General features: G+C 53.3%; 1 protein-coding gene across 1 annotated transcript in view; it reads right to left on the bottom strand.

The window, feature by feature from the left end:
* Positions 1-499: 499 nt before the first annotated feature.
* Positions 500-24,957, bottom strand: part of SLCO2A1 (solute carrier organic anion transporter family member 2A1) — an 82,210-nt gene continuing 57,752 nt past the window's right edge. Inside the window, exons 4-14 of the mRNA XM_014789481.2 lie at positions 20,944-21,171; positions 19,963-20,061; positions 18,254-18,384; positions 16,380-16,458; positions 15,672-15,836; positions 14,397-14,586; positions 12,418-12,571; positions 9,888-10,057; positions 6,337-6,401; positions 3,690-3,813; positions 500-2,518 (exon numbers count right to left, since the gene is read on the bottom strand). Of these exons, the coding sequence (XP_014644967.1) occupies positions 2,398-2,518; positions 3,690-3,813; positions 6,337-6,401; positions 9,888-10,057; positions 12,418-12,571; positions 14,397-14,586; positions 15,672-15,836; positions 16,380-16,458; positions 18,254-18,384; positions 19,963-20,061; positions 20,944-21,171 (1,526 nt within the window). The 3' untranslated portion in view covers positions 500-2,397. The remainder of the gene's footprint in view (positions 2,519-3,689; positions 3,814-6,336; positions 6,402-9,887; positions 10,058-12,417; positions 12,572-14,396; positions 14,587-15,671; positions 15,837-16,379; positions 16,459-18,253; positions 18,385-19,962; positions 20,062-20,943; positions 21,172-24,957) is intronic.

The following is a 24,957-nucleotide window of genomic DNA, read 5'->3' as shown; positions in this document are numbered from 1 at the left end:
TTGCTGAGGAAGACTGGCCCTGGGCTAACATCTGTGCCCATCTTCCTCACCTTTATATGGGACACCGCCACAGCATGGCTTGACAAGCGGTGTGTCGGTGTGCGCCCGGGATCCAAAGCGGCGAACCCCAGGCCACTGCAGTGGAGCACGCGCACTTAACCGTTTGTGCCACCGGGCCGGCCCGATGATTATGGTCTTAATTCTGTTTTGTATCATGGACTTAGCTGTTTGTGTCCAACCCCACTTCTGGATATAAACTCAAGGGCGGGGATCAGGCCTCCTGAGGACCTGGCATCATGGGCCTTTGACAGTTACCTGCACAACTTCACTGAAGGAACAAGAAGCACCTGCTGCCTGCTCCATACCAGGCTGACGGGTTGAGAGTGGCATGACCTCCCATCCCCATGGCCCCTGAGGGCTGTGGCATGGCTAGAAGGTGCAGGTTCTGCCTGCTTTCTGACAGATATACATGACAGTACAAATTCATGACCAAGTTACATCAGTAGCAAAATTATAATATATTAATAGCAATATTACAATAGAATAAAGGCTTAGGAGGGCAACCAATCTTCCAGAATCTGAAGGTTGGCATTCACTGTTTGTGAGCTCCGCTGAAGGCAGTGCCTTCAGAATTTGGTTAAATTGCAGCAAGAAGGACCAGGGTTAGTTGCGGAGAATCATCTTCCAAGCAGAACCACTTTAAATGCTGAAACTGGTCCTGAGGTTGCATGGAGCCTCGCTTCCTGAGTGAGATCTTTGGAAATAAGGCTGTCTGTAACAGTGGCTTTCACAAAGACTTCAGTCTCATGGCAGTTCGGCCGTTGACATAAATTTTTTGGCTTACCACCATGAGAGGCCTTTCCAGAGGTGGCTTCTGGTATGCTTCTGGAGGGGTCTTCCATGGGAGTGGTATTCAAGAGATCCACATGTGGCAATGACCAATGCCCAGCTGCCCCAGAGGACCTGGTGAGTCAACTCCCTGTCTGGCAAAGGGCCAGGTGTGGGGTCAGTCTGCTGGGGCATGGATGGTCAAGATCCTGTTGACAATCTTCTTACTATGCCTCCCCCCCCCACTGCCCACCGAGCATACTCTGGGAGGAGGCCCTAGTGTCGATCGAGGGAGGGGAGGGGAGATCTCAGGGAAGCTCGGTGGAGAACCATGTACTAGCACTGCCTTGTAAAAAGATGGTCTCCAATAAATATAATATTTGTTAATGAAAGGCCTCCTTTGTTGGCTTCTAACTCTGAACCTCTACCACACAGCAGCAGTGTCCCTCAACCCACTCCCACGGAGAGTGCCCACCTCTCTGGAGGCAGTGAGCGGAGGTTGAGAAAATGTTGATGAATACAAGCAGGTTTGAAGTCAGTCTCGCCGGCCTCTCCTTTGCAGGCTGCAGCTTGCCGTCCAGCACGGCATTGACAGTCCCTTCGCTTTGTCACTGGTTTTGCTGTCATCCTCGACTGCCTCTCTCTGCTCCGCGGCTTACAGGCTGACGGCCAGGCAGGGAAGTCCCGGTGAAGCCGCCGCATCTGCTCCCGGGGAAACTCAGGGAGGGTCTTCCCGTCACTCTGAGGAGTCTTGTCCCTCATTGTGGGTGTGGGAGGTTGGGCATCATGACCGTTTCATAGCTTTCCTCAGGTCTTCATCATGCTGTGGCTTTCTCAGTTTGAAACGTACCCCCGGAAAGACAGATAAACGTGCGCAGACCCATGTACAGAAGGGTCTAGAGTTAATGTGAACAGCATTTGGATGACCCACCCTCGGGGTGTCTTAGTCCTTGCTCTGGTGCCTGAGTGTGGGTAACTGAGAGGGGACCAGCTGGTCATACTCCCCAACATGGCAGCTTCCGAAATGGCCTCTCGGGCAGGAAGTGAGGATCTGAGGGAGAGGGAGCCAGCTCCTCTTCGGTTCTGTGCTGATGCTGAACCCAGATGCAAAGGGGGCTACAGTCAGGCTCCCCTTCCCCTAGCCTGGCTCTGGCCACTAATAACCCAGCTCACTCCCTTCTTCCTCTGGGCAGATGCCCCCTTTTCTCTCTCCACTGAGGAAACCACCCCCCACAGGACTGGTGAGGGGCAGGCGCTGCCTCAGTGGGCATCCTTGCTGGAAGACCCAGCACTGAGGAGAGCCTGTGCATGTGGGGCCCTCTCAAGGAGCCAGGTAAGCCCCGGCCCTCCGGCTCTGTGCCCACCCAGCCCAGGTGCACAGTGGCCCTAAGGATCTTGGGGGGGCCTTTGGGAGGAGGAGGCAGGGAAGGCAAATGGTGGCTGAGGTTTTCTTTCTTATTTAAAAAAACAAAAAGGAAATGACGAGTTAACATTAGTAAATACAGGCAGGAGTGGAGGGACAGGGTCCACTCTCTGGAGCAGGCCTGCAGTCTGGCCGAGGGTCAAGGGTCAGATGAGGCTTGCAGCCTTCTCCTGCACATTGTACTCCTTGTTCTTCTTCACCCGCCAGCTGATGAAGAAGAGCAGCAGCGTGCCCAGCGCCTTGTAGCCCACCTGCAGGCCCAGGTACCTGTGGGGCAGGAGGAGACAGGACCAGTGAGGGGGTGTGGAGGCTCTCTGTGGCCTGCAGCCCAGGGCTAGGGCCACCAGGAAGAGCACATTGTTCCCAGAGTGGCCCAGGGAATGTCTTGACACCACTCAGGTAAGGATGCGTTGCCACCCAGGGGGGGACCACTTTCCTCATGCTTTGGACCCAAAAGGGTACAAGCTTCACAGGGAGTAGGTATGGGCTCCTAATCCAGTGGTCCTCATTCCTGCACAGGCGCCCCCTAGAGGGCCAGAGGCAACACTGCAGTGCCAGCCTGCCTGGAGGGTCCAGTCCTCCCAGCACAGCCAGGAGGGGGCACCTTCTCACTGCCCTCTTGGTTGGCTCCTCTCCCGGCCTTCTGTGCCACTCCCACACCATTTCCAGACCCCTTCCAGGCCCCCTCAAGCCCACTCTCCTCACTCTTTCTGATCTGTGTGATGATGGCAGCAGGTGACGTGGCTGGAAGGGATGCAGAACTCAGTGGGGCTGCAGCTGGGCTCAGACATGCTGGGGCAGGTGGGGTCCCCTTGCCCTTGACCTCTGCCAGGAGCAGTGATCAGCCACCTCTTTCTGAGCAGTGGGAGGCTGGCCTGGCATCAGCATTCCACGGCCACGGCCTCTCCCTCAAACTCCAGCCATCCCCTTCCCTTTTTTTTTTTTTTTTTTAAAGATTTTATTTATTTATTTTTCCCCCAAAGCCCCAGTACATAGTTGTCTGTCATAGCTGCACATCCTTCTAGTTGCTGTATGTGGGACGCGGCCTCAGCATGGCTGGAGGAGTGGTGCCTCGGTGCGCACCCGGGATCCGAACCCGGGCCGCCGGCAGCGGAGAGCACGCACCTAACCGCTAAGCCACGGGGCCGGCCCCTATCCCCTTCCCTTTGACTAACTTCTTTCTACTGCCGTCCCTCCAGAGGGCCTGTGGGGACCGCAGATTGGGGGCCACCCCAGAGCAGCCCCAGGGTCTTGTTACTTGGACAGCTCTCTGTGAGCCCTGAAATGCCATCACTGGTGACTCCCTGTCCATGGTAGCACCCTCCGTCCTCTCCCTTGGAAGCCTGACAGCCCCTACCATAGCCACCTGAGCAGATGACTGCCCTTTGCTCAGGCTTGGGGTCTGGCCTCCTTGACACAGGCCATGCAAGGCCCTCACCTGTCTCTGAGAGCATCGTTGTCGTAGTAGGCGCAGGCCCCTCGCCTGCCTGAGCACTGCAGGCTCCACCGGATGCACGAGGAGTCGATGGCGAGGCCGTAGAGGGCTGGAGACGGCAGCCAGGCTGGCATCAGTGGGAAGAGAGTTCAGAGAGCCCAGGTCACGCGGAGCTGCTGGCAGAGACGCCCGGCAGCGCGGGGAGCGCGCCCCCCAGCGCCCCCGCACGGTTCACATGTTTGAGAACAGCTCTGCCACGCCCCTCGGAACCACAGCGACTTGGGAAAGCAGCATAGCTTTCCGTGAAGCCTGAATTACTCTTTCTGTAGAGGCTTAGAAGAGAAAAGGGACCTGAGCCATCCTTTCAGGGCAGAGTGAGTCACAGAGGTCACCTTGGTGCTGGCTCAGACAGACAACATAGTTCCCACACTTGGGATTGGCCCCAAGTGGAGATGTGCTAACCTCCACTATGTGGCAGGAGGCTGTCGAGGGCATCGACTCCTCAAGTCCTCACAGCAGCCTGGAGGTGGGTGGGTGCCCTCATTTTAACAAGGCTTGGCTAGCTCACCGTCGCATAGCCAAGAGGGGTCAGGGCTGGACTTTGAACCCTAGTTTACGGAGGTTGGAATCTCATGTTCTTCCTCTAGGCCAAGCTGCCCTGCTGACTTAGATGGCACCCCCAGAATCCCCCAACACCCTGGCTGCCCAGAGCCTCTGCCCCAGGCCCCCTGAACTCCCCGCAGCTGAGTGGTAAGATCTGGTCCAGCAGGGGCTATACCTTACTGCTGTTAAACATTCAGAACAGCCCCTCTGTCGTTAGCTACAGTTCTAGGCAGTCACTGGACTGGGGAGGGGTTTGTCTAGGATCCACACCCAGGCCAGGCCATCCCATTCTCAGAACCACTGTGCTGAGAACAGCCTCCCAGACTGTTTAGGGCCCTGTGAGAAGCTGCCTCCAGAGGAAAGAAAGAGGCAATCTTCTTCTTGTGGCTCCGCCCATAAGTGGGAACCTTTGAGAACCAGCCTCTACTCAGACCCTGCTCACCCCCAAGTCTCCAGGTGACAGGGGATGAAAACTGGCCACAAGGATTGACCTCCAATGATGCTTCCCTAAATAGAAACGAAGTCCAGAAAAAATTTCAACCAAGTCCCAGCAGGTAATTTTAAATTTGCTGGGATTATAGATACAAAGCCATTTTTTCTGTCCCAGAGTGGAATTGCATTTTTGGGTGATGAACAGAATCCCTCCAGGCTTGAGTTTTCTGACTGTGGTCCTACACGGAGTTATCTGAACTCAAATGAAAAAACAAAGGCAGCAGGTGCTTTGAGCAGTGGGCGAGTTGTTCTCCTGGTGGCTGGAGGAAGCAGGGCAGGGCCCCTCAGAGCCCATCCTAACTGCTGGTCGGACCGGGCAGAGTGCAAGGTTTGCTTCCCAGTGGAGGTTCCAGAGCAAGTTATAAATGAAAACAAGGAGCTGTGATGATGACTGTGCCTCTGCCACCAGGACAGGGTAGATCCCTCTGCCCTACGTCCTCTGTGCTTGTAATACAGGCCAGGGGAGCAGGGTCTGAAGGGGCTCTACCGGGACGAGAGGAGCAAGTGGCCCAAGACCAAGAAATCTCATTGAAAAGGTTCATTCCTCATCATCCAAACACTTCACCCAACCTGGGTCGGAGATGCCCTGCAAAGGCTCCCACTCAGCAGGCCCCAGGAGGGACATCGCCAACACACCCCAGAATAATGGAAGCCACTGCAGGGCGAAGTGCAGACCTGGCACTTATATAATAATAATGCACAGTGGCTCTGTAGGACTTCAGTGTTGAAGGTCAGAACGTACACCTTGATAGTAACTCAAGTCCTTCTGCTTCAATCGCCATATTCCCCACAGCAGTATGCGCCCGCTAGGTCCTAATAATACGTCCTCAGTTGAATTCAGTCCCTTTACTTCATTTACTTGTCACTGCAAGGGTCTCCATCTTAGTGCCTCATGTCTAATCTAGTGCCTGGATGTGTCAAGAGGGGACAGTCCAGCACACGCAGTCTGGGAAAGGGCCCGCAGTGTGCCCCTCCCCACAGTCCACCCAGGGAGGGCTGGGGGTTTCCTGCTCCCTGCAGGCAGTTCGCCCTCCCCGGGGCGCACTGCTGATCACTTGTGCACAGTTCTGTTCCTCTTGGGCTCTGGGCTGCTTGAGGGCAGGTAGGGTTTGCCGCAGAGGGCCCCGCATTGAGAGACATTTGCCGAATAGAGGCAGGAGGAGTGAGTCTTGTAAAATGGGAGGGACGCCAGGGCTGGGCTCAGCGGCTGTCTGGCTGGGACAGGAATGCAAGGTTTTGTTCCTACAGTGAGTTCTTGGAGAGCAATTAAAACACACCTGCCTTCAATTCTCTTAGGTATTCTCAGCTGTGTCCACTTTTCATTTGTCTTAGATAATTTAATTTGGAATTGATGCTATAGATGGAATCTTTTCCTAACCTAAAGCAACTGGGAAACTGCCCATATAGGGTTTTGGTATTTGCTGATGTGTTGACTATGCACAGCTTCTCTTTACAACACAGATGAGAGAGGGCTTTCCCCATCCCCGCCCTGCAGGCCATAGCCCTCAGATGCCCTGGGCCCACTCCTCAGGAAAGGGGCGTCTCATACGCTTACCCAACAGGCGCATCAGCAAGAACTGTACCCCGATGGCAAACGACTTTTCATCCTGGTTCACCACACTGAAAAGGAAGACAGGGAATCAGCAGCGAAGGACTCAGGGCTGTGCCTTCCCTCAGGCAGGGGCAGCCAGCCTCAGAGCACGTCAGAACCTGCCCTCACGCGGCCTGATGAGCCACCTGGCTGACTGGATTCTCCTCTGCCAAGTGATCCTGTTGTTTATGTCAGTGGTTCTCAAAGCACGATTGCTGGACCAACAACATCAGCATCTCATGGGAAGTTGTTAGAAATGCAGATTCTCAGGCCCCACCTCAGCCCTAAGAATCAGATACTCCAGGGGTGGGGCCTAGCGAGCTTTTTTGAGAAGCCCTCCAGGGAATTCCGTAACACACTCAAGTTTGAGAACCACTGTGGTCTCTGTGATTTTTCAAGGCTGCCCAGAGCCCCCTTCAAGAGGAGAGGGCAGAAGAGGCTGGAAGTGGAGAGAAGGGTGCTGGAGGGTGTGCTTACAGCAGCAGGTCTGAACAACTCCCAGTGTTTTATAGCAATGAGAGACAGCCCTGATGCCAAGGGTAGTTAGGGCCCCTGGGCTGTAGGCTCCTGTGTGCAGCTGAAAGAATCCTCTACCTGGGGCCAGCTTTGTGGGCATGGGACCTGTGCAGCCTCACAGGGCCCTTCCCTCAGAAAGGCCCTGCGTTTGTTTTAATTCTTAATTAAAATTCTTGAAATTCTTCATAATTTTGGAACCAGGAGCCTCACATTTTCATTTTGCACTGAGTCCTGCAAATTCCACAGCCAGTCCTGCCCCTCCGCTTCTTCCCTCAAGATGGGAAATGTTTTTGGCTGAGCAGGGAGATTCAGAAACAGGGGAGGGAGGCTATCTGGGGGAGGTACTGCCAGGCCTTGCCACCCCAGCTGGGCGGGGAGCAGAGAGGGAGGACACCTCCCTCACACAAGGTGGGGAGCCAGGATGTGGCCAGCAGAGACCAGGCTGCTCTGTGCTCTGAGCACACACACTGCTGGGCGGATGCTTGTTGCGGAAAAGCATTTGGCTTGAGGGGACAGCAAGGGGGGAACTCAGAAGTGATCCCCAGATCTCTGCACACATTTTGTTTTACCCCCATAGTTCTCCTAGTAAACTGGAAAGGGACCTTCCTCCAGCTCCTCTGAGGGATGGCCCCATGAGGGCAGTACTCACTGGGGTGTAGCAGGGTAAAGAGGCACCCACTGGGATCCCCCCAGTGGAAAGTGCCTCAAATCTTAATCTAATGGATGCTCCCTTTATGTCTACAGATCCTCCAGTGGCCCAATCCATAATAGATACCCCCTTGTCCTGGTCCTTATCCCCAGGCAGACTCCCCTAGACTCTCAACTAAATGGGACTTGGGCACCCCATTCTGGCTTCTGATGGAGGTCTTCAGCCCCTTCTGGTCTCTGCCCCCTTTGGCCCTGAATTAATGCTAGCTTTCTGACCACTCTCTCTCCTTCCACATTTTTGGTGAACCTTCATCCCCAGCCTGCTTTCCCATACTTAGTGGAGGGCCAGGACTGATGCAAATGATGCTTGGGTCACCTACAAAGTCATCTTTAAGCCTCACTTCTTCACACTAAATAGCATCCATTCTCTTATCCTGCCCAGTGGGATTTATCCTTAAATCATTTGGAGATCCTGGGCCTCTTCTCCAGTTCCACTCCAGCCCCTGACTAGACTTGTAAGGGAGAGATTTCCTAGAAAAGCCCATCCTGTGGTCGAAATGCTGCTCCTCCTCCACTACTTCCCATCCCCGGGGCTGGCAGAAGTCCTCTGGGAGGTGATCTGGCAGGGATGGGCTGCCCCCCTGCTCAGGGACTTCCCTAGGAAATGTCCTTGTCCTATTCCCTCTTCTCGTCATGGCTGCGCACAGATCTTTCTCAGAGTAGAGAGTCTACCATGGTCCATCTGAACTGAGGTGCAAGAAGGGAACCCCACTCAAGGGCCTTAGGTGAAAGCGTCGGTCCTTGGAATGCACAGGACCGGGAGTGATAGAGAAGAGGGTGACGATGTTGTTGGAAGAGGCAATATGCGGTGGGCTCTCAGCATCCCTATCCCTTCTTGTGGAGTATGCTAGGAATCCAAGGTCCTGACTGCTCTGTTCCTGGGCCATTTCTTGGGACTGTGGTTGCAACAAGCAACTTGAGGCGTGAGGTAAAATCTTCCCCTAGACCGAGAGCAGGTTTGGTCTATATAAGCATGGCTCTCTCAAGCTCAGTGCTCCTCAGCTGTGACATAAATCCACTGCGTGTGAAACATACACCTGGGCCCCTCGGGGTCACCCCATAGGACTTGGGGGACAAAGATAAACGAAGCAACATAAGGTTCATGCTGCTTGCTGTGCTGTGAGCAACAGAGTCATTTGTTTTGACCCAGGAGTCTCCTGTCTTCTGCCAGCATCCTTGAGACAGTAACAGAAACAGGAGCTTGGTAGTTTGCAAGCTAACTTGTAAATACGGTAAAACCCAGAGCCTGACGAGTGGCTGCTTCTACTCCTTCCTCATCTCCTAGCCTTCCAGGGAAAAGAGGTCATTGGCACCTAGCTGGCTGGTAACAATAATAATTATTGTAATTTGGTTAACAGTGATAATTAACTGATATGTAGAGCACCTTGTATTTACAAAGCAATTGACCGTATAATCCAGACACCAATCCTCTGAGGTCAACCTCATCAACCCCCTTTCGTAAATAATGAAACTGAGACTCAGTGAGGCTGGCAACACCCAAGGACACTCAGGCAGTGGACCGCAGGGCTGGGCCTTTGGCCCTGGCATTGGGCATCCAAATCCTGTGTTCTTCCCTCTCTGCTTGCGAGGTAGGCGAGGACAGGAGAGAGGCGGGCAGTGGGTGGGTTAGGGGAACTTGGCTGAAACGCTGTTTTCTCCCTTGCAGAGGTGAGGTGAAGGGAGGGTCATTCCCTGTCAAGACCTCAGAGGCCCTTCATGTCACCGTAATGGGACACTGCTGCCCTCCCGCCCTCCTTGGCCAGCCTCTCCCTCTGACCTGAGAGTGCAGTCCTGGCTCCTAACACACTGGGCTTTTCTCGTTTTCATTCTTTCCCTTCATTCTGTTTCTGGAACTTTCCTCATTTTCCTTCCTCGATTTTGTGCATCCAACTGAATTCTCCTCCCTCCTCTCAGTTCTTTTGCGATATAAAGATAAGTGAATCTACAGGCATTTCCACAACGTGGAGCCAGGCAGCCTGGCTTCACTAGGCTGCTCAGCCATTGGCTGGCTCTGCCCTCCTGGGCTGGTGGTCGCCCATGTGAGGAATGGAGACGCCAAGGGGGCTGCGGCACACGGATGATGCTGGGAATTGCTGAGGCGATGCACAGAGCCCAGCGCAGGTGGGCCCCGGCACTGTTGCATTGGTGTTATCTCCCTGACCACCCAAGGAATGCTGTACATTCACGTTCAAAGAGGGTGAGCCCCCTCTGCGGGCCAGCAAAGAGAGGAGAGACGAGAAGTGGGCAGCAGGGCCAAAGGAGAGGGAAACGGGGAAGGAGGGCGCCCTCACCGCAGGACCATCATGTAGAGGGGATTGTGGGAGATGCAGGCTATGAGGGCCACGAAGGAGATGAGGAAGATGGCTGGGAGCAGGTAGTGGGCACAGGGGATGGGGCACGATCCCGTCTTTGCTGAAGCGGATCTCCCGGTCACGATTACGCAGCTGCAGTTGAAATAGGTCTGGAAAAGGAGAGGGAGGAGAAGGGGGAATCTGCCATTATTACTTCGCCTCCACACACTTCAAACGCCTGCCCCAGCTCTTGCCAGAGAGTCCCTCAGGTTTCAACCCCTCTGCCCGCTGAGTCCCCTGGGTGAGGCTGGATGAGGAGGCTGGAGAGGAGACCAGGTGAGGTTTTCAAGGTGCCCCATGGAGTCCAACTCTGACCACTGGGCGATAGAAATCGTCTTCACCACAACCAGCTGTCCAGCATGGGCTGGGTTCCTTCAGCATTACACCTGCATCAGGGTATGCAGCATGCCACTGCCAGGCAAGGCTCACCCGGCTTGGGACCGGGGGCTGGGAGGGCTTTCGTCTGGGCCACCAGCAGCAGTGGTTTTGTGGGTGGTTGGTTGTGCTCTTCATGTGTTTATTGCCGGGAGGGTAAGGGAGGTATAAATAGGAGGAGACAGCAGTGGGAATAATGGAAACCACCGAGCTCTTCATCTGTCAGGACTTTCTTTGCCAGAGCTTCCTGCCTGGGAGGAATTCCCTCTGTCTGTAAAGGACTCGAGAGAAGGGGTCTGTCTCAAGTCTGCAAGTCCATATGGCTCAACACTTGTACAGCTTGCCTTGGTGGCCACTCCTGTGTCAGATGGTCTTCACCTTCCCTCTCTCAGTGTCTGGGGGACCAGCCTATGACCACTTAAGTGTCAAGCAATTATAAGGCCAGGCTTGGAACTAATGAGCTAGTATGCTTCCTTCTGCCAGATAGCAGGAACTATGCACGCTCTTTATTTGGCTGCTAGGAAGCTCAGACATAAGTCATATACAATACAGTTGCTACTTCCTTTAGTCTGGATTTTTTCAACGTAGATATTTTCCTTATGATTTACTACTTTTTTCTTGATATTACACTAATGGATATGTTTGTGCTGTTGTTGGAAACTTGTCAAGATTATTTCTGGAAGTAGATGAGTCAGAGGTAAGTAAACAAAGATAAGAAAACCACAGAAGCCACCACAGACTCCTCCGACTAGAAGGCAATCGAGAGAGCATCTTGTCCAAGCTCCTTGTCCTCCCTCTGCCTGAGAACCACGCTCCTCTGCCCACAGAGGGGGCTGTGGAAGCAGCCTTGCCCTGTCGTCTCAGAGGAGGATGGTAAGTGGGGGCTGGCCTCGCCCAGGCCCTCCACACAGGCTTAAGGGATTATGGTGCATTCCTCTCCTTAGGGCATCCTTAGGGGAACTGCACAGACTTCCCGTTGCACTTAGGAGAAAGAACACCCAACTCCTAGGCCTGGCCTGCCTGGCTCTGGTCCCTGCCTGCTCCCTGGTTTGACTGGGTGAGACAGTCCTCCTCTCTCAGCGCCAACCCTGGCCTTCTCTTTTTCCTCCTACGTCCAGCTCACTCGTGCCCCGGAGCCTTGCACTTGCTGTTCCTTTACACAAAGTGCTTCACTCCCACGTCTTCATATGGTTTTCTTCTTCTGGTTGTTCAGTTCTAATGTCACCTCCTCAGGGAGGCCCCCCAGGCACTCTCTGTCCGTTAAGTCTCTTTATGGCACGAGTTACTTTCTAAAACTATCTTGTGCATTTATTTGATAGAATGCAAACTCCATGAGAGCAGGGACTTTGTCTGATGAGGTCACCACTGAATCCTTGGCACCCATGGCTGTGCCGGGTGTTCACTAAGTATTTGTTGAAAAACTGGTCAAACGACTCGAGTTGGTTTACTGCTGGCTGATCCCAGAAGGCCAGGAGCAATAGCACTCAGAGGGCTGTTAGGACCTCACCGAGTGGGCATAGTGAATGTGGGCTGCACGAGTGACAGGCTGGTGGCCAGGAGATATGTGACCTTGAGCAGATGAGACCCCAGACTGAGGCAGGGCCCTGGTTCTAGTCCCAGGTCTGCCCCTAAAGAGCTGCATGACTTCAGGCCAGTTGTGTGGCCACTCCTGGGAGCTGAGGGGTTGAACCAAATGAACTAATCGACCATCTGCCCTCGATTTATCTGGGCCTGTCCATGCGGCTTTCCCATACTGCCGGGACGCAGGACCCAGAGATGCCCATCAGGATCCATCAAGATGAGACTCGAAGGCCTCAGCTGAAGCAGTGCTTTGGCTCATTTCTGCTCTGAGCATTGTTGGGCCTCAGGAATGTGAGTTTGTTGAACACCGGCCAATCTTTAATTGACTTTGGGCTGTAGGCATCTGGTCATAATCTTAGGGAAGGGGAGGTGGAGAGAGGGTGGGTGTGGCCCAGAGGCCAGGATGCTGGGAAGGAGGGTGGTGTGGGTGGCCCGCTGCCCGTCCTGGAGCCTCAGTGCCGTCTGCGAGGGCACCCATGGCGCGGAGACCTCTGGGGGCTCCAACTGCCCTTACCAGTTGCTTGGAGCTGGTGTTGATGTTGCTGCAGCCGGCATGGCACGGGGAGAGGTACTCCACTCCATTGTCCCCACAGACTGGGTTGAAGATGGAGTCTGGGCACAAGCAGTCCCTGCGGCAGGGGGGCTGCGGATGTATAGAACTTGATGTGCTGCCAGCAAAACAGGAAACGGGGAATCAGACAGAGCAAGACCAAAGACTAATCCCTGCCCTCCAGCACGGTGTGTGCTCCTGCCTGGTTGGTGTGCCTGTGCTCCTCTGTTTGTCTTGGGCCAGCGCCACCCTGGGATCGGAATGACGCCATCAGAGCCAACGGGGGATTGGCTGCTGTCTGGTGCTCACGGCACCTCTCTGTTTCTTCTGCCACTAGGAAACCAAACCAAGCACTGCTGGTTGCAAAGGCTTGGTGGGCAAACCCCCCACTGCAGAAGGGGTCAAGACAACCAACCACCCGGACTCTGATGAGATGGCAGATGCTATGTAAAGTCACAGGCAATATTCCCCTTCCCTCTCCTCCCCTGGCTTCAGGCTGAGGGACACGCTGAGAACAAGCCGGGGTTGAGATGGCTCCTGCCTCTGGGCCTGTGTAGACATTGCCCTGGTCACTCCATCCCCCAAGCTTCAACCCCCCCGTATCTGATATTCATGATCTTCTTTGGGGAGAGTTGGGGTAGGGCTGACAAACCACAGTCCAGAGCTTTGCTAAAATCAATATACTAATGATAGTTAACATAATGGGGTGTCTCTTATGTGCCAGGCACTGTGCCCACGGGCTTTCCGGGCACAGTGATCACAATAAGCCTACAATTAATTATGCTCCTTTTGTGGATGAGAGAACTGCAGATTAGATAAGTAACTTATTTTTTTTAATAATTTTCTTTATTTTTTTCCCCCAAAGCCCCAGTAGATAGTTGTATGTCATAGCTGCACATCCTTCTAGCTGCTGTATGTGGGACGCGACCTCAGCATGGCCGGAGAAGCGGTGCGTCGGTGCGCGCCCGGGATCCAAACCCAGGCCGCCAGCAGCCGAACGCGTGCACCTAACCGCTAAGCCACGGGGCTGGCTCTAGATAAGTGACTTTTCCCAGCTAATCAAGAGCAGTGCCAGAACTAGAGCCCAGTCTGATGACAAAGCCCTGTACTAAACTCCCAGTAAAGGCCACCAAAAGCCCGAAGCCTTCTCAGCTTCTCTCAGCCCACAGTCAGCCTGCAGAGACCAATACAAACTGGGCGGGTAGGGGGAATACCATCCTGAGCACCAAAGACAGAAGAGGTTATTTCAAAGAGAAAGACAGAGAAAACACCAAGGCTGAAAGGTACAGCATCTCCAGATGTTGCAACCTCATTAGGCAAAATCTAAAAGAAGAGCTGCTTGAAAGTGGCACCTAGAAAAAAATCAAATGCCCCTCACTCAGTACCCCCCCTCACAGGCCTCTAAAGCTCTTCCTGCATACGAAGCCAGACTTAAAACTTAGGGCCATGTTGCTTTATGCAAACCGACAGGTATACTTTACCTGCCCCATTCCTCACCCGCCCTGCTTTTTCAAGTCTGCCATCACTTTCATTGTTCTTTTCCAGATCTTTTCAAGTCTCCTTCTCTCATCTTTCTTCAGCAGCTCAATGAGACTCTGTAATTCTAGCTGGTACAGAGCTGATGCTAAACATAGCTTATTTCCTGGTTCCTGAGGTTCACAGCCCTACAGATTCATCCTGAAACAAAACTAATTTGTTTTGGGGGCTTCTTAAAAAACACAACCCTAACCCTGATTAATGGTGGCCCACAGGGACCCTCTGATTTCTTCTCATAATTGAGCATACTATTCAAGACCTAATTTTCTAAGTTACCACATAAGAGACTAGATCAAAAAGTGAAAAGGAGAGAAGAGAGTTGAGGAAGCAGACAGGAAGACGTATGGCGGGCAGATCCAGGCTCTGACCTTAGCAAAGGGTATATTCTCATCCCTAATTCCCATTACCTGGTGGGGTAGACCTCTGCTACATCCGGGGTGGAGCATCCCATGAAGAAGAGAGGGGCACAGAGGATCATGGAGATGGTGATGATGGTGGCAGCCACACGGGGAATGGTTTGCAGAGAGAAAACGAAACGCTTCATGAGGATTCCTCCAAACAGCATCCCCAGGGCTGCAGCTGGAAGATTCACGGCACCTATAGAGAGAGAAGCTGGTCTGGGTACAGAGGCCTTGGGAGTGCGTGTGGGCCCAGATGCCGAGCTGGACCATGGAGAAGGGGCCATGGCTTCCTCAGGGAACATTTGATGTGTTCAATTGCAATAGCAGTAACTGACATTAATTGAGCATTTACTGTTTGCCAGGCATATCTACAGAGTTATCTCTACATAAGGGATTGCCCTGCCTGTGCAAAGAATAAAGAAAGAAGTGGGGCCCTTGCAGCCACAGGGATGTGGGTTGAATGTGGATTTATTAAGCGCCTTTCATTACCTGGCCCCTCATTGCACCCTCGCTGTGACCACATGGGTTAGCAAGGCACTGGTGGTGCCCTCTGCCTGATGTGCTAGTCAGAGGCTGAAGGCTAGAGGGGTGAGGTCCCAGCCAAAGGCCACAAAGGACATTGGGAGTCATGCCCTGACCACCTTGCCACATCCATATGGTCAAGCTCACCTGTGGATTGGGCCCAATAATTCACCTGAGTCCTTGGTGGGACCACATCAGTGCTTCTCAACCTCAGCTGCAAAAATCACCGATGCTGGGTCCCACCCAGAGATTCTTCTTTCATTGATTGAGGGTGGGGCCTGGGCATCTGTATTCTTTTAAAGCTCTCCAGGGGAGCCTAAGGTGTAGCCAGGGTTAAGAGTCACTGGGCCACATACTCCTTACCCAAGCAAATGTATTCAAGTCCTTGGAGAAGAAGGGAAAAAACCAGAAGGCATTTACCCAACCCCAAACTTGATCCTCTCTTTTTCCTCTGGTGCCCCTGATGATGTCAGGGCCTTTGGGAGGCTGTATGGCTTCTAGCCCCTCTGACGGGGAGGAAGGCAGCCCCCAGCCTCTACCCACTCCTGCCTGGAATGATAGCATTCCCAGAAATCTGCCAAGAATATTCTAGATTGCCAACCAGGAAAAATGTCCTTAAAATTCTTTCTCTTGGGCAAGTCCTCCTCTGGCTCCTGTCTGTGTCTGGTCTGGCCTTGCACGTCCTGGATGGGTGGCAGGACGGCCCAGCCCCTCCCTCAGGCAGAGCCGCCCAGCCCCTGCAGCACCCTCGGGACTCACCGATGAGGAAGTTGGCATAGGCCGCGGAGGCGCCATACTGCTTCTCCAGGAACTTGTTGAGGAAGGTGGAGAGGCCGGCGATGACGGAGGAGAAGGTGCACTGGGCCAGGACCGTGAGCATGAAGAGTGGGTTCATCAGGAGCTTCAGGAAGATGCGGGGAAACCCTGCAAACAGATGGCTGTCAGGGGCCAGGCCTGCACGCACTGGTCACAAGGGCACTGTGAGACTGGCCGCTGCCCTTCCTCCTCCTTCCAGGCAGCTCTCCTCTCTTCCTCAGGGCAAAATCCAAGGCACCAAGATGTTCAGGGGCCAGTCCAGGGCACACAGCCACTCAGACTTCCACTCAACATGCCATGGGCTAAATAAAATGAGGACGTGCTTGGAAGACATCAGGGGGAGGGTGGATAGAAATAGGACCAACACTGGGAACTTCTCCTCACATGACAGCCACATCCACAGGAGGGGAGGAGAGAGAAGAACATGGGGGCGGACTATGGGGGGAGCTGACTCGGCTTGAATGTGGGTCTCCTGGAACCCACAAAGAAGCAGTCACAGGAACCCCTGACAAAACCCCCCTGGGAGATGGGTCAATTATAGACCACCTGCTCTTATGGCCCCTTACCACACACAAGACCACATGGGCTGGGGTATCCCCAACCCCACCCTCAAGCCAGCCCACCCAGGGCTTTGCCGGGTCAGTCAGTTACGTTTAATGAAATCCATCAGGGAGGCTCTTGGCTGGACCTCTTCCATCTTCCTTGCCCCATCCACTACAGCAGGAGACCTCTGAAGGCAGCAAAGGGGGTGAATGTTAATGGCCCAGCCTCCCTGCAGCCACCCTTCCCTGGGCCCTTGACCCTTCTGGTCTCGGTGGCTCCGGGCTGGGCAGCAGTGGGCTGCCCCAGGTATGTGTTGGGGAGAGGGCGTCCAGAGAATGCTCTTTTGAAGCAAATACCACCTGCATGTCAGTAAGCCTGGTGCTTTGGCTGCCGACCAGAAAGCTTCCACGCCAATGCCTCCCAAGCTACCTCCGGGCACATGAGATCATATCTAACCTTCCCATGACTGATGCCAAAAGGTGTCCGACTGGATCTTACCCCTTGTCTGTCTGTCATAGCTACACTTCTTCCCTGTCCTCAGACGCCAGGGGCCGCTGGCTTCTGGGACACTCTAGAATGACCTCTGTTTCCAGCTTTCTCTTTCTATCTCCACTGTGGGGTCCCTGCTTCCTTCTGGGCCCATAGTTGAGTCCTGTTCGAGGCTCTCCTGGCCCTCCACCTGCACTTTCTGTGCATCCCACGTCAATGAACTCGCCTCCCTCTCTGCACCCGTCAGCAGCAGCTCTGGACCACCACACATATGCCAGGCCCCTGGGCTCTGACACTGTTAGGATCCTCAGGGGAACTCATCACCAGGCATAGGAGCTCCATTCACCGTGCTTACTCCGTGTTGGGCACTGTGTCTAGCGTTCCACAGGCATTGTTCCATTCCTCACAACCTCCTTCTGAGAGAGGTACTCTGTCTTAAAGGAGAGGAAGGAAACTTGCCCAAGATCACTCAGCTAGTTTATAGGTAGCAGAGCTGGATTCAAACTCAGATCCACCATGATGTGCTGCCAACTTCTGAAATTCTCCCTCAAGACAAGCTGAGGCTCTCCTCGCCTGGCCCCTCTTCCCATGGCCGGGCCTGGACCTCACACACCTCACTGCTGGACGTCGAGCTCAGGCTCTGCCTCAAAACCTTGATGTGAACTTCAGTCCCGCTCCTCCTCCAACCCAGCTCACTGCTGGGTCCTTCTCCCACCCCTCTAAGAACATCCACCCCCGCCCTTGCCTCAGATGCCCAGCAGCCATTGCCCTGGGCCTCAGCTGCATCCCCCACCTCCACACTGGCCTCTTCAGATCTCCAGCCTTCATTTCTTCCTGACTCCCCAACCTCAACCTTGCTGCTATGTTGCTGCCTGAGTGGTCCCCCAGTCACTGCAGTGCCCCAGAACTTCATGAGATCAGACCAAGTTTTAGAGCCTTCAGCCTAACATCAAAGCCCCTACCCAGACTTCTTTGCCCCATCTTCCATGCTCATCTTTCCTCGATTTCTTTCCCCAACAGATACAACTGGAAAATGCATGGAAGGTCAGTGCTCAAAACATGCTTCTCTCAGCCCACCCTTACACTCTTCAGCCCTAGGAATCTCCTTCTTACTCTGTCCTTCTGGTTCAGACATGATGGGCCCTATTCAGTGCAAAAGTCGAGGGCGCCAGGTCACGTATTCAGCCTCCATTGGCTCTTAACTCTTTATCCCAATTTAGATGAACTCTGTGTTTCCCAAACTACATTCCCTGGAGCCTCCTGATCCTTGAGATGCTCACATGGTAAGGGAACACGGATAAGATACCATTGTTTGGAAATTCACCAGCACTCTCACCTCTCAAAGCCTCTGAGAAGTCCTGCATCATGAGACATGTTTAGATTTCACCCAGAATTTGCTGAACTTGCTGCAGCTTCTCAGTTCTGTTTACTTTCTCCCCCACCTCCCTTTCTTAGACTCCTAGGGGTAGAGTTACAGGCTCTTAGAACCTTACCTTCACTCCTCTGGGCATTGATCGAGGAAAGAAAAAAAAAGGGAAAGACATGAGAACCAAGAAGCCTGAGGAAATGAGCAGGCCCAGCCACCAGGCTCCAATCCATCGGGGGTCTCCGGGGCTCAAGTTAACTGCAGTGAGGAGAAAGCAAGGACACAAGTGTTTGTTGGATGAATGCATGATCTCACCTTACTGGAAAGAGACCCACTGATCAGGGGACTTTCTTCCCATGATGCAGAAGAGGTAAGCCATGAGCTAGAACCTTGATCAAGACAACATTCCCTCTCTAGGCCATTCCAGTCTTCTCAGAGAACAGAAGCCACTGCACATGAAGCAGAGCATCAAGAGCCCGCAGGCTGAAGGCATCAGAACCTTTGCCTCACCTTATTTTATTCCCAACCTTTGGCAGGAATAATGATGAAGGCAGCTGACTCTCTCAAGGCTTACCACGAACCAGACACTAGACCACGTGTTTATATCTATTATCCCGCTGGGTTCTCCAAGCAACCCAAGCAAGTCTACAAGGTAGGAACTTCCACAGCACTTCGCCTGTCCCTCTGTTACAGGGCTGGCCCTCCCCGCCTGGTGGGAGGCTGGGTGGTGTAGGACAAACTTACAGAGGCCATAGCCCTTGCAGGATTCGTCCTGGGGCTGGCTCCCTGAATGGTCACCGCAATACTGTGCCCTCGTCAATGGACTGTATTTTCTCATTCTAAGATACACAGTGATTTTAGTCCATACCATTCTTTGAAGAATAAGAGCTAGGCCTGTTAACCTCTTAATATACATCAGGCATGTTCTAATCTTTGCAACAACTCTTTTTTACTATCATTAGACCCATTTTACAGATGAGGAAACTGAGGCACAGAAAGGTGAAGATACTTGCCCAAGATCACTCAGCTAGTAGAGGTGGAGCCAGGATTAGACACAGGTTGTCCACTACCAGTGCCCACACAGTTAAACCCCATGTTATACTCCTTCAGATGTGAGTCATAATCCATGTGTCTATTTTATATAATGCTTCTCTTTTTCCTCAAAAGGGCCCTTATTAAATCTTTTTTTTTTAAACAATCAAAACCATTGTAGAAGCAAAGAACCATAGAACTATTTTATTCTATTTTTTTGGTGAGGAAGAGTTGCCCTGAGCTAACACCTGTTGCCAATCTTCCTCTTTTTGCTTGAGGAACAGTGGCCTTGAGCTAACATCTGTGCCCATCTTCCTCTATTTTGTATGTGGGACGCCTCAACAGCATGGCTTGATGAGTGGTGTAGGTCTGTGCCTGGGATCTGAACCTGTGAACCCAGGCTGCCAAAGCGAAGTGCACTGAACTTGCCACCAGTGCACTACGCCACCGGGCTGGCCCCACCATAGAACTATTTTTAATATCACCACCAAGATGGACAGCTGTGGTGGCAACACCTGAGGCCCTTCCCTAGAACTCAAGGTTTCCTGCTACAAACTTTTTAAGGGCAGAAAGTGTGTTTTCTTCAGCAAGACATCCCCCACAGCACCCAGCACAGGCCCTGGTAGGAGGAGGCGCAGGCTGTCTGCTCCTGGCTATCTGAGGGACCGCAGAAGTGAGTGAGTGAGCGAGTGAATGAGGTGGCAGTGAGCGGTTGAAGCTTCATTCTCTGCCGTGATTGGCTGGGTGTGGGGGAAGCTGCTTTGTAGAACTAGCGATGGGATGGGCGTCCTCACACATGCTCACCTGTGTCCACCCTGCCATAGTCCACAAAGATCCGCAGCATGACAGAGCCCAGCAGGTACCCGAAAGCCGGTCCAAACACAGAGATGGCAAATAAGATGGCTGGAAAGGGGAGCAGAGAAAGGAGGCTGAGGGGCATTGAGAGGGTGCAGCAGCCCCGGGCTCTTTCCCTAGCTGAGGGGTTCCTGAGATGTCACCCCACCTGCCCCCTGGCCCTGACAAGTCCACACCTATGGCATTTCCCACAGACGAGGCCAGAACCACTCAAGATCCTGAGACGTGCAGAACCAAAGCTGTTTCTCCTCCAGCCAGCTGCCAGAGAGGTCCACTTGCCAGGAGGGAAATGGCCTCCCCAGCAGTTAAAGATGCCGGCCCAGGAGCGTGCTGGAGGGCGAAGCTCCCTGCAGGTATCATGCTGGTGGCCCTGGCAAGAGCCTGTGGGACACAGAGCGAGTGGGTGTGGTCTGTGTGGTCTGGGGCGTGGGCCCTGAGGCTGCTCACTGTGGCTTGTTCTAAGGGGAGGATTTGGGCAGTCAGACGGTCATCTGCTTCTGCTTTGCATGTGCTTCTTTGAGGCCAACCTGTCCCTAAGTGGATGGCTCGGGAAGACGTGTGTGCCCCGGCCTGTGCCTGGAGGACTGGACAGCAGCAGTGGCTGGTTAAGGAGCTGCCCCGTGCTCGGCTCGGGGCTAAGATACATACGTTACCTCAGGTAATCCCACTGCGCCCAGCACACAGATATTATCAGCCCCATTCTGCAGATGATCCTGGGGCCCTGGGCCTCAGCCACTTGCCCAGGATCACACAGCTGATAGGTAACAGACCTGGCATTCCAACCAGGTCCGTCTGATCCCCAAACCTCTGCACTCATTTGCTGTGTCGTGGGGCAGAGGGGGTTAGACCTTGATCCAGCCCCTCGGGGCCTGAGCAAGTGCCACGCCAGGACCTGCCCCCTCCCTGCAGCCCTCTTCAGCCGTGACTCACAGATGTACAGGGGCGAGTTGTTGGGCTCTGAGAAGTCATCCACATAGGAGATCCCGAACGGCTGAATGGGCACTGTCCCGATGCCTGCCAGCAGCTGGGCGACCACCATGAGCCCCCACATGCTGCTGGTCTCCTTCCGGGGGTCCTGGGTGGTGCTGAGGCACTTACTGGTGGACAGGTCCTGCCGGTGCTTCTGACAGAGCTCAGCTTGGAAGTGGCTGCTGTTCCCTGCAATGAGAGTGCATGCCAGTCACATCACCTGGTCTCCTGGGTCCACCGGCTGGCCTCCAAACCCGGCCTTTCTCCCAGGCCTTTTGGGAGGGACTCTAGAGAGAAAAGTGAGAGAAGTGAGAGTGTGGGCTCTCTGCTCCAGGGGCTGCCTTTCTCGGGTGGGAGAGGAATCTTTTTCTCCTAGTTCTCCCTTCTTTCTCCTCTGTGGGTACAGGCAGAGAGCTGAGCATGGAGGGAACAATACCTTCAACTCTGGAGGAAAGGGTCACTCAGCTGCAGAAAGGGATCCAGGATCAAAACCCAGGCTTGTGGGCCTTCAGCACCCCTGTGCTCAGCCTCAGGCTTGGGCCCCAGGGTGTGGTTCTCTTTAGCAGGACAGAGGTCATTCTGTCCCACAGGAGACGGTGTCACCCTTGGCTTGGGATGCGTCCCTCCTGGGTCAAGACTCCCAAAGCACTCACTCTTAGATGAGCCCAGCCTTGCATCACACTGGAGAGCCTGATGCCAAAGGCATTTAGTGTCCTTACCAAGTCTGAACAGCTCCCAAGAATCATAGAACTCGGGAAGCTGGAAATGACTTTGAGAACCTCTAGTTCACCCCCTCCTATTACAGATGTCGGGAGCTGAGGCTGCACATTGATACCTTTCTGTGAGGGTCCCAGACACCCCCAGGGTGGCTGGTGGGCACCATGCTGCCTGTGGATGTGGTGACCTGGCCAGGCCGGACTGTCACTTCCACGCCGCTGTTTTTAATTTGGCCCACACTACACGATCAGCATTGTCAACCTTCCAAGGCCTGAGGGCTTATGAGGGCTCCATTCCGTGAGATCTCTTCTTTCCTGCCTAGCCCTGGCCAATGGAAACCACTGACATCACTGATCTTGTTCTGTGGGTTTGTTCACTTCACCTAATAGGATTTGGTTAAATTCTCATTTGTGATGCTCCCAGAGAGGGAAGAGCCCTGAGCTAGCCGGGCCTCAAAGTCCTACGGAGAGGAAAAGTAAGGGCTGTGGACTAGATCCACCGCTCACCTTGGACTCTGCCCACAGCTGTGGAGCTCAGGGTTGCCCTGGACAGTGGGGCTGGGGGGGTCTACCTCCTCATCGTCCTCTCCCCTCCCCCAGACACACATGCTGCGTCCAGCCTGGCCCCCCATCGCCTGTCCTCTACACTGGTGTTTGTATAGGACACGTTGGAAAACTGCTGGCCTAGGGGGCTCTCCCATCAACTGGGGAGTCCTGTCCAGGGAAATCAAAGGGGCCAACACGTCTGTCTGGTCCAGGTCAGCCAGACGTGACACCAGCTTTGTGCAGGGTACAGAGCACCCAGGCAAGCAGCCAGCCCCTGGACTTTGGCTAGTGTCCCTCTGTCCCTTCCTTCTCCCCTCTCACACCCATTATCCCACCTATCAATGCAGAATTTGAATAGAGAGTGGTCCAACCTCACCATGAGACAGGAGGCAGCCTCTTAGAATGGGGATGTGGCCTTATGACATGGAAAGACAACTATAGCATCCTGTAGATTCAAAAAATAACTAGTAGTTTGGAGAAGAGTATGATCCCTAATTTATAAAACTTACGTGGACTAATTGAATATGCAGAGAGAACCTCTGGAAACTACGGCTCTCTCCCTGGGTGATGGGATTGGCTGAGCTTTGTGCATGTGTTTGCTGTTATTTTGCAATAAAGCAATAGTAAAAGCTTTTAAATTAAAAATTTTTTTCATAAATAAATATAGCCATAATTTAACCATGTCTTTCCTATTTCTTGTGTCTTTGTTCCATAACCATTGCCCTTCTTTCTGGCCTAGTCCCTCGGCCTGCAAAGGTCTGCATGACACTAGCACTGCGTTTCTCTGCTCCCCCCCACCTCCTTTCCCCTGTGGGGTGTTGAGCCTTTCTCCAACTTACAGGCTTTACTGTAGAGACCCAAGTTCCAGTGCCAGAAATTTTAATCTCCCGTTTATTGCACAGGCAGACACTGCCGAGGCTGTGACGCACGTTGCCTCCTGCTCACAGAGGTTACTGGCCTACCTAAGTGGCTGGTTTGGGACAGAGCTGGCATTCGAACCTGTGTGTGTCTGACTCAAAGTCCATACTGAAGTCAAGTCTGAAATGGCAGCTTTGAAAAGACATAAGACACATTTTGCAGGGCTGGAGGAGCCAGGTCCCTAGCCACAGTCAAACACACGAGCTCTCTGACCTCTGTGTGTGGCTGGGACCTTATACCGATTTCCTCCCTGGTAGAGGTGTCCTGGCAAGGGGCTGGCTGCTGGGAGTTTTGCTGAAATCTGAGACAATGAGATGAAACAAACATATAGTATAGGGAGTCAAGAAATTGGTTTTTGTGAAATAAGCCAGACACAGAAAGACAAATACAGTATGATCTCATACGTGAAATATAAAACAGTCAAACACATAGAGGCAGAGAGTAGAATGGTAGTTGAGCCACGGGCTATGGGGAGGGGTAATAGGGGGGTGATGGTCAAAGGATACACAGTTTCAGGTATGCAAGATAAGTAATAAGTAGGTCTGGAGACCTACTCTACAGCATAGTGCCTACAGCTAACAATACTGCATTGCATACTCACAATTTGCTAAGAGGGTAGATCTTATGTTAAGTGATCTTAACACACACACACACACACACACACACACACACAGAGTAATAAAGCGGGCAGGAGGAAATGTTGGGAGGTGATGGATAAGTCTATGGCCTCGATGGTGGTGATGGTTTCAAGGGTGTATATTTATCCCCAAACTCATTGAACTGTATGAATTAAATATGTACAGCTGTTTACATGTCAATCATACCTCAGTAAAGTGGTTTAAAAAGGAAAAGAAAGAAGGAAACTGGTTTTAGTCCCAGGTAGCTGTGTGAACTTGAGCAAGTTTCTAAATCTTTCTGAGCCCTGGTTTCCCTTGAGGTAGAGACCACAAGGTAGCTGGATAGGGAGATTCCTATGAGCCTTTAAAGAGCCAGAAGGCTGTGGATCCAGAAAGGGGTGCAGGCAAGAAAAGCTGGACCCCGCCAGTCAGCCAGCAGGTCTGACGGCCGTGCCTGCCCTCTAGAAGGAAGGCTGGTGGGGCTCAGTAATGCTGTGAGGATCTGGTTCTCAGGACAGTCACTGTAGCCTGGAAGCACAGAACCATAAAAGGTTCCTACTGAGAAAGAGACCGTGGGGACTGTGTAGCCCACTCCCCACCCCACTAAGGAATCCTTCCACCAACACTGTCTCGTGTCCAACACCCAGAAACAGGAGTGTAGTGCTGGCAGACTCACACAGATCCCCACGGGGAGGCCCAGGCAGCCGTGGGTAGGCAAGGCCAACAGATGTTGGAAGGGCTGGACTTCGAGCCTGGGACCCGAGTTCTAGTCCTGAATCCGTGACTCCTTATGTCAGTGACCTTGACTTTGAAAGACCTTAGAGGATTCTAGGGAGAGGCCAAGCACTGCAGAGGGTGGAGGCGGCTGGAGGGCCAGGCGGGCAGACGCTTGGGCTCATGCTCACTCCATGCCCTCGGTGCGGCAGCCACGCAGGACACCCCAGGATGAGCGTTCACTCACGTGGGCTGTGCTGGTCTTCAGAAAAAGTGATAGACAAGTACCAAGATTCCTATGCCCTTCTCAAGACCAAATGGGCATGCTCAGGAATGAGGGCAGAGCAGGCTGCCCGGCCTGGGAAACCCTCCTGGCCTGCACTGCCGACTGACCAAACGCAGCTGTGTAGTCACTCAAATAGCCACGCACCCTTCTCTGTTCACTGCCCTGTGCCAACTTGGAC

The sequence above is a fragment of the Ceratotherium simum genome, chromosome 5 (assembly GCF_057802395.1).
Source record: "Ceratotherium simum simum isolate JZ-2026a chromosome 5, ASM5780239v1, whole genome shotgun sequence".
Lineage (NCBI taxonomy): Eukaryota > Metazoa > Chordata > Mammalia > Perissodactyla > Rhinocerotidae > Ceratotherium > Ceratotherium simum.
The sequence above is the reverse complement of the archived record's forward strand: the minus strand, read 5'-3'. Positions and strand labels throughout refer to the sequence as shown.